Source organism: Haliotis cracherodii, unplaced genomic scaffold, assembly GCF_022045235.1.
Source record: "Haliotis cracherodii isolate W230 unplaced genomic scaffold, xgHalCrac1.p SCAF_3, whole genome shotgun sequence".
Taxonomy (NCBI): domain Eukaryota; kingdom Metazoa; phylum Mollusca; class Gastropoda; order Lepetellida; family Haliotidae; genus Haliotis; species Haliotis cracherodii.
In genome coordinates this window covers 54,055,117-54,063,879 of record NW_027266286.1, presented here as the reverse complement: position 1 = coordinate 54,063,879, position 8,763 = coordinate 54,055,117, and the positions used below count along the sequence as shown (strand labels likewise).

General features: G+C 39.1%; 1 protein-coding gene across 1 annotated transcript; it reads left to right on the top strand.

Annotated features, from left to right (window-relative positions):
* The first annotated feature begins 1,164 nt into the window (after positions 1–1,164).
* LOC139475035 (guanine nucleotide-binding protein subunit beta-like protein 1) lies at positions 1,165–8,034 on the top strand. The gene is made up of 3 exons (XM_071258258.1): positions 1,165–1,245; positions 3,571–3,865; positions 6,872–8,034. Exons 2-3 carry the CDS (start codon positions 3,583–3,585, stop codon positions 7,531–7,533), a joined length of 945 nt encoding a protein of 314 aa, XP_071114359.1. The 5' UTR covers positions 1,165–1,245; positions 3,571–3,582; the 3' UTR covers positions 7,534–8,034.
* The last annotated feature ends 729 nt before the right edge of the window (positions 8,035–8,763 follow it).

The following is an 8,763-nucleotide window of genomic DNA, read 5'->3' as shown; positions in this document are numbered from 1 at the left end:
CCTGGTAAAATGTATTTAGATACACGTATAAAACGATCTGGTCATGCATACACTGAAGTCGACTGAAGTTTTATCTTTATTCAAACCTGTAAAGGTCAGAAGGAATGGGTGCATAGTCAGAAAGAAATGCGAACAATACTGATTTGTAGTGTAACCATAGAGTTTTAGATATTTTTTGGTCAATAAACAATATATCACGTGACTAACCTCGGGTCCGGGTAGTCCTGTGAGTACCCGGGTCCTACTTAGTACCCACCCGACCCGAGTACCAGAGTTACCCGTTCCAGCCCTAGTACCTCGTTAATATTAAGAGTCAGTTGTTTAAGAAATGTTGAAGTAAATTCCGTTGTAGAAATCATAAACGATTGGACGATTGGAAAATGTCTTGTACGAAGAAAGATTTATATCATAAACATGTTCGTTTAAAGAAAGTTATCGAAGATGAAGAACATTTTCTGCTGATCTGTCCCTTGTATGAGAATTTAGGGAGTCAGTGTTTCAGCATTGTGAAAAGGACTGTTTAACGTTATCAACATCATGAAAATTTTGTGACAAGCAACATGTATGGAAACTATGTACACACATATTTCATGGTTTCAGTGTGAGAAAACTATGACATGAATTAATACCATTTGTTGATTATATATACATGTATTGATAGCAATGTATTGAATGTACGGAACCCTAAAAGGCTTCCGTATGAATGTACATAGGCGGGCCTTTCATCAAATTATTGTTTATGAATTATGGTCAGGATGGCCGACATGCATACAAACAACCTAGCTACGAACATCATCTAGTCGAACCTGGGACTCGAATCCACTAGCATGGGTTTCTGGTACGCCAAAGGGACGTAACTCTGCATAGGGAATTGCGACTGCCCCACTTCTGCCAAAAAAATCATTGAAAGCAAATGGAGAAATAGAAAAAAAAAGATAATAAAAGAAAATTGCAACGAGTATGAGTATTGTCTTTATGTGTGTAAAGTCCGTTGGTTTTTAAACATTCCGCTGATAGCGTACGTATTATATCTGTAATGGACTTAATGGTAAGTTGAACACAACATGTGTCGTTGTGAGGGTCGAACGCTCTCACTGCTTGCCGGCGACACCACAGAGTACGACACATAAGGTTCCGTTTAGCATATTAGAGTTACGTCCCCTACAATGTTTACGAACTGCGTACACGTGTGTCCAGCAACCTCTTGCATGAGCTTCAGGTGACTGCATCTGCATCGAGATTATTGTGAGTATTGTATTATGCACATGGTGGCACGATACTGGTTCAGAAACAAGTTTTATTCACGGCTTATCGTGTCAGGAATGAACAAAAATAGAGTGGCGAAATTAGCCTGTTCAATTATAATATTCATTTGCCTTTGAGAACACCCCTGCGAGACCTATTTTCCCTTCGCCACGACTACGTGCTTAATTAATTATAAGGACTCCATGGCATCTTATGATAAACATTGTACCCAATAACCTAAGATACTAAAGCTGTCATTAAAAACAAATAAGCCTAGTGTTTGTCATGATTAACTGTTCAATTTAAGCAGAAGGAAGTAATTACGAATGACATAGTTTTGAGTTCAAACACCAGGCGAAAGGAATCAGTACAATCTTATTTTCCACACAATCCAGTGATTGACATGATGAGCATCGATCCACACAACTGGGATGAGATGACATGCATCAACCAAGTCAGCGAGCCTGACCCCCTGATCCCATTAGTCGCCACTTACGAAAGACATAGTTGCCTTTTATGGCAAGCATGGGTTGCTGATGACTTGTTCTACCCCAGATCTTCACGTTTTCATAAGGGGAGTCCAACATACAGACCATATATACCAGAACCTCTGAACATATCAATTTGTGTGTGTCAAACTTAATTAGTTGCAGACTTGGACACGTAGAATTCCCCGTTGTCATGACCTGGTCACTGCAAATTCCTTCGGTATAATTTATCGTAATATAAACTCAGATCTGTCAAACTTGATGTGTCGAAATTCTTTTGGGAACCCAAAGTATCCAAATTATGAAATTCTTTTGCAGACGCAATCAGTTCAAAATATAAATAACGACAAGACACCCATACAAAGTTTACCAAACACTCAACTTTAAAGTCACTTCATACAAAATTGACTAACCTCTCGGATTGCGGCAATTACCTTAAAGGTGGATCTGGGGTAGTATAGGTCTTCAGCAACCCAAGCTTGCCGTAAAAGGCGACTATGCTTGTCATACGAGGTGACGAACTCGATTATTTACAGACCGCCCTCATATAGCTGGAATATTGCTGAGTGCGGTGTTAAACAACAAACAAACAACAAAACATAAAAGGTGTGATGTTTTCTGTCAAAATGATATTATCCAGTGGAGCCTAATTAACAAGCGCACCATACGTCAAGGATGCCAGCTGATGATAACTGTATATATTCATCAGCAGCAAGTTACTGAAGTTCTCTCTCTTGAATGCCATTGATCGTGTAAATTAAAAAATGAGTAAAATGGATTTAGAGTACAAAATAAATTAAATGTATATTGAATGTTACAAATAGATTAAAACATTTTTTAAAGCAATATGACATGGTATATGTATTTTGTTATTTGTTGCAATATGGTTATCAACATTGAAACATGGTATAAAATCAATGATCACTAGATTACATGTGGCAATCGCTCATAACATGTTTAGTTTTCGGAAATTCATTTTGTTGGTTGTATCAAACCCCAGATAACTCAAAAGAAATTTCAAGGTCCCTTCAAGTTCGAAACTACAAGGTTTGACTGTAGTATTTAATGGAACAAATTGTATCTACATTGTATACTGCATCTTCCCGAGGCAAGTGAGTTAACTGACTATAAAAGTCCAGTTTCCACCCTTGCCGAACTAGGCTGGTATCATGGAGTTACATTTTGGCTGGACTAACGAGTCTTTGCATAGTCCAATCAAAATCGTGCTCCGAAATCGAAATCCGGTTCCTAAAGTGTCATGCAGATTTCGGTCGACTGCAGGATTTGCAAAGCATGTGCACCGCTAACTCGTTGTCAACAGATATTTTCTGTATCTTTCCATGTTTTTAATCAAGGTGCTCACGTGATTTGATGCACTTTGCGATGTAAGACTCGTTTGATCACAATATATATCTTGATTATCGATCAACTCGTCTTGACTGGGCGCCAGAGTTTTGTTTGAAGCAAATGCAAGTGATACGAGAGGTTGAATCTGATTGGTCAATAGGAGAGGTATAGAAAGGACATTATTCGTAATAGCCACTGATGGCGCTACGATCAAGCCCAGGAATTCCAGCCTAGTTCGGCAAGGGTGGAAACGGGACTTTCAAAGTCAGTTAACTCTCTATCTGAAAATGAAGAGAATCACTGGGCTCCCTTTTTATTATATTTTTATTAAGATAACTGAACAACTGTTTTTTCTGTACGATATGTTCATTTCAGAGACTATATGTTAGTCTACTCTATTACCAGCACCCCCAGGTTTGGAAGCTTGTTGAAAGAAGCACCAGGACACTTAATAAAGGAAATACGTTATGTTAAAATTGTATTGTTTCAGGTGACATGCAGCATGGCATCTCCCCCTCCAGATCCCAGCTTCATCTTGCGAGGAGCCAGCAGCCCAATAACCAGCTTGGCCTTCTCCTCTCCACACACTCTCTACAGTGGCACCCTGGATGGGAAAGTGTTGCAGTGGAGTTTAGCTTCGCGGCGTGTTCAGTCCAAGATTGATGGTCATGAGGGCCACACCGTCCTGTGGGTGTGTCCTCTGTCGGAGGACTGTGTCCTGAGTCAGGGTAGAGATGGTTTTGTCAAGTCCTGGCAGTATCAAGAAGGGTCCTTCACAAACACAGGTGATTAGAGTGTCTTCCAGAACAGACTCAATGATAAACCATAGGTGTATAGAAATTCTATCCTTTTTAAAGGCAAATCTAGATAAGCAGACGATACATCTACAACTACAGGGACAACTTGTATTTATTATGTAATTTCTAGGAACTATGATTTAAGCTAATAATTATTGCCTTAGAGACTTGTGCTAGTCTACTGGTCTGCATGAAGAGTGATGTAATAATTCTGATCTTCCAAATGTAAAGGATTTAAATGCTCCAAAGAAAACAGTTGTGCATTATATTCCACTAGGTTCCCTACAGAACTAATTACTGCACCAAATTCACACTACGGACATCAAACCACAGTGGTAAAAGTTTAGCATAAACTACAATTGATCGATTTGAACTTTTTGAAATATTTTATGACCATAGGATAGTTATGCGATAAATCACATAGAACAATGAGGAATGAAGCGTGGGCTATTTCACGATAAAACATGGTTCTATCATGGCGTCATTTCTTGAGATTCGAACATGCGCTCGCAGCGTGAAGACGTTGTATATTGGACAACATTGTTTTTGAGAGGGAAGTGTCTATTTAGTTGTTCCCCATAGATTTAGCTGAGCAACGCACATGAACGCAGTTGGCGAACGGCCACATCCAAAAGTGTGAGAGATATGAAATTATTGGGACAAAAGGTACAGATAATCAACGTGAGGATTTGTGAGAATATGCAGGAAATACCAATTCCAAACCCACCTTTTCATAAAATGGACTTGTCCGACATTGCCAAGGTTGGATTCTATCCAGGGATGTCATCGTTATTTAAATACGAGTAAATATTTTTAAAGCTTGTATATTTTATCATCATCCTTAAAGAGGCTGTGCATTATTTTGATATCTTATATGAGAAATACAAGACTCATGGGTTTATTCTCCCTGTTTTATTGTACAATAATCGTTTGTTTCATAAATATGGATAAAAGGTATCTTTTCTACGTGAAGTGGGCTAATTCTAGAGCAAATGGATAAAATGGATTTATGTATGAGGGACAATCAGAAAGTTCTCAGACTAACCTTGATATTGATGTGGTAAGAAAGTGAAAGTATTATCCTAAGCAATATCCGACTTCTAAATGGAATTAATTCATAATGGTTATACAACATTGTATATTTGACCATTTGACTTTTAATCTGTGATTTTCATCTGACTGACTTACAAGACAGTCTGAGGTATGCAGTGAACACAAAACATTGTTATTTATCAGATTTTCGCCCCTGGTCTGTTCAGAGCTACAGATAAGCAGCGTATTTGCGTAAAATACCCCCCAAAAATAATCTAAACCCAATTACTTTCAATTAACTTGTGTACAGAAACGCAAGCATTATATAAAATAGTCAAATGTATAAAAACAGCTCGCGTAAATACCCAATGAAGCTTTTTCAACATGCGTACAAAGAACTTAATTTCCAAAACACAATTACGAGCTTATTTACTTTCTGTGTCAAGCCTATGTATTTAGAACCGTTATGTACATCTAAACATTACTTCATCTTAAACTGTTCACTAATTTTGGGGAAAACCCAATAGATTGATGAATAGATGAGTGAAAAAATATTAGTTACCCGATGAAAAATGTAATAACCTAACTAAAATCGAAACCCTAGAATAAAAACTCAATTGCTCAAACAGTTATCTGGAGCTTTGTCTGGTTTGTTTTTAAGCTTTATTGTCATAGTTACAAATTTTGTCTTATTTAATTGCCACTGCAGGGAGTATGAAGGCCAGGTCAACAAATATGTTTTCTCTGTAAGGACCACTGTTAAAAATAGTAAATCCTACAATTTGTTCATTGTAATTTGAAGGAGTTTTCAGCTGGGAATGAAGATAACAGCTAGAGTGATCTATCAAGACTCACAGGTGAAACTGAAACATGTTACCAACCCACTTAACACACATATATACGCTGTAGGTTGATCATCTTATTTCAGTGTGCTCATGGTGCTGACAGTGTTCTAGGATATGGAGAAGAAATAGTGTATTTCTTAACCAAACTTGGCAGACAAAATAATGTGAAGAAATATTATGATGTACTGTAAATCTGGAAATTAATACGTCTGCAAATTAATACGACTGCTGACCCCTAGCTAAAAATGCGACTCAATATCAATGCGACTCCCTCCACCCCATTCCCAGTGGAATGATCTCCTTACCTTAAAGAGAAGGTGTCAACAAGCTTGACACGAGTGGGTAGAACTCCCAGACCCCAGCAGTGATAACTCATAGGATGCCCATTTTGTAATTCCTATTGTTTCAATGACATTGTTATATACTTGTTACAACTGCTGCTCAATAAACCATGTTTGTGTTTATATTCAAGTTGGTATTTCTGCTATCCAAAGTGTGCATTGAGGTCGTCATATTAATGAGGGTCATTTTGGAGATATAAATGCGAAATTAATTAATGCAAGCAAAGACCACTTTTAATTCACGCTCACATTGATTTCAAGATATACAATATTTAGTCTTTTCTATGTACAAGGGTTTCACAGAGCTGGAAAGGGTTAACGCTTTAGATCCTGATGATATATATGTATTTGGGGGGTGTCTTCAGGATTTAGTCAAGTATTACATTGTGGTCTGTTTCGGGACTAAGGTACAAGCCCCACTGGGATTCTGGGTTAGAATTGGTCCCATGCAATCAATGTATGCTTGTCGTATGAGGCAACTTAATGCATCGGGTGGTCAGGCTCAGTGAATTGTTTCATCTTATCCCAACCATGTGGGATCTAGCTCATAATATTAATCACTGGTTCATCTGTTCCAGACCAAGTTATTCACAAGTTTCTGTCATATATATGGAATATTTTGCTGAGTGCCGCTTTTTAAAAAAAAAAGTAAAATAAAATGATTACAAACTATATCATAGAAAAAATATGCCAATAATTTACACAATTTCTTGCAACAAATTACCACGAGCTTCCTTTATGGAAAACTAAATATGAATGCATATGCTATTTTCCAGGCAACATGCGTTGTGCTTCAATGGGCTTCTGTGGCAGTAGTACAGTCCTCCACAACAACTCACAACTCATCGCCACACCAAGCACAGTCACATCACATGTTGACATCTACGACCTCCAAAGCAAACATTGTGTGATGGCTCTCAAACCTGACTGCAGCAGCCAGAAGGTTGGGATATGTATGTCAATCAAAACTGCCAACAGCGAGTCAGAAAACAACCAAATTTTGATTGGATATGAAAATGGCAGTGTAACCCTGTGGGATTTTCGAACACAGAAATGTGTCAGCACTTTAGAGACACTGCATGGGGACTCGGTCATGTGCATGGGCTTTTCGTCAAGTTCCAGGAAGGGTATTTCTGGATCTGTGGACAACAAGCTGGTATGCTGGAGAGTTGACACGGAGAGCTGTCTTCAGAAGACTGGTGAGCTGGAAATAACCAACCCAGGCCTCAATGACATTGTTGTGCGAAGTGATGACAAGATAGTTGCTTGTGCTGGATGGGACAATACTATCCGACTGTTTGGCCTGAAGAAGATGAAGCCCCTGGCTGTTCTGTGCTATCATCGTGACAGTGCTCAATGTCTGGCCTTCTCCCAGGACAATCTGTTAGCCTGTGGTTCTAAAGATCAACTTATCTCGGTATGGGATATCTACAGATAAGGGAGTAAGTGAGTTGGGTTTAATGCCACTTTGAAAAGTATCACACTAGTACACTGCATATTGGCTTGATGTGGGATGGGGGCGGTTGGGTAGCCTAGTGGTTAAAGCGTTCGCTCATCACGCCAAAGACCTGAGTTCGATTCCCGACATGGGTACAATGTGTGAAGCCCATTTTTGGTGTCCCCCGCCGTGATATTGCTGGAATATTGCTTAAAGCGGCGTAAAACCATACTCACTCACTCACTCACTCACTTGATGTGGGACGACTTTCCTTTGTTACAGGTTGTAAGTGTACCATGAAATGTTTATCTGGTTCACCCATGCTATATTTCTGGTAATAAAATATATTGTTTGTCTTATTTTCTTGCAAAGTGTATCAAATGAATAAAATATTTAGCCCTAGGGAACATGCATGGTCATGCAATCTGTTGGAATTCCCAGTCTAATTTACTTCTTCAAGCTGTGTACATTGATATGACTCACAATTTGCCAAGACGAAATAAGTTGTTTGCCTGATACCATGCGTGTGTGCGTGCGTGCGTGCGTGCGTGCGTGCGTGCGTGCGTGCGTCCTCAATGTTCAATACATGTTTCATGCATACTCACAAATAAAAGTCACATTTTTACAAACATTGTTTCAGTTGCGTTCTTGACCCATGAAGATCCGGGGTAGAATAGGTCTTCAGCCACTGATCAGTTGTGTAGATGTTACACTGAGTGTCCCATAGGCTAACATCATATTGCTTGCTGCTGGATTAAAGACCCTCCCCACACAGAAACGATTACCTCCCCAACACATCTTTATGATCACGTCTGTGGTCAAGATAGTAAAGCGTCAGTGGTAACAAGGGACATATTATGTTTGTTTGCTTGTGTGTTTGTTTATTGCTTAACGCTTCACTCAGAAATATTCCAGCTATATGACGACAGTCTGTAACAAAATCAAGTCTGGACCAGACAATTCAGTGATTGACATCATGAGCATCGATCCACACAATTGGGATACGATGACATGCATTGACCAAGTCAGCGAGTCTGACCACCTGATCCCTTTAGTTGCCTCTTAGGACAAACATAGTCGCCTTTCACAGCAAGCATGAGTTGTTGAAGACCTATTCTATTCCGGATCTTCACGGGTGGCATATTATGTAAGTGAGCTACTATGAAACAAGCATTCGTAACAAAAACACCCGCGCACTCACATGCAATCTTCTTGAACATGACTTTAATC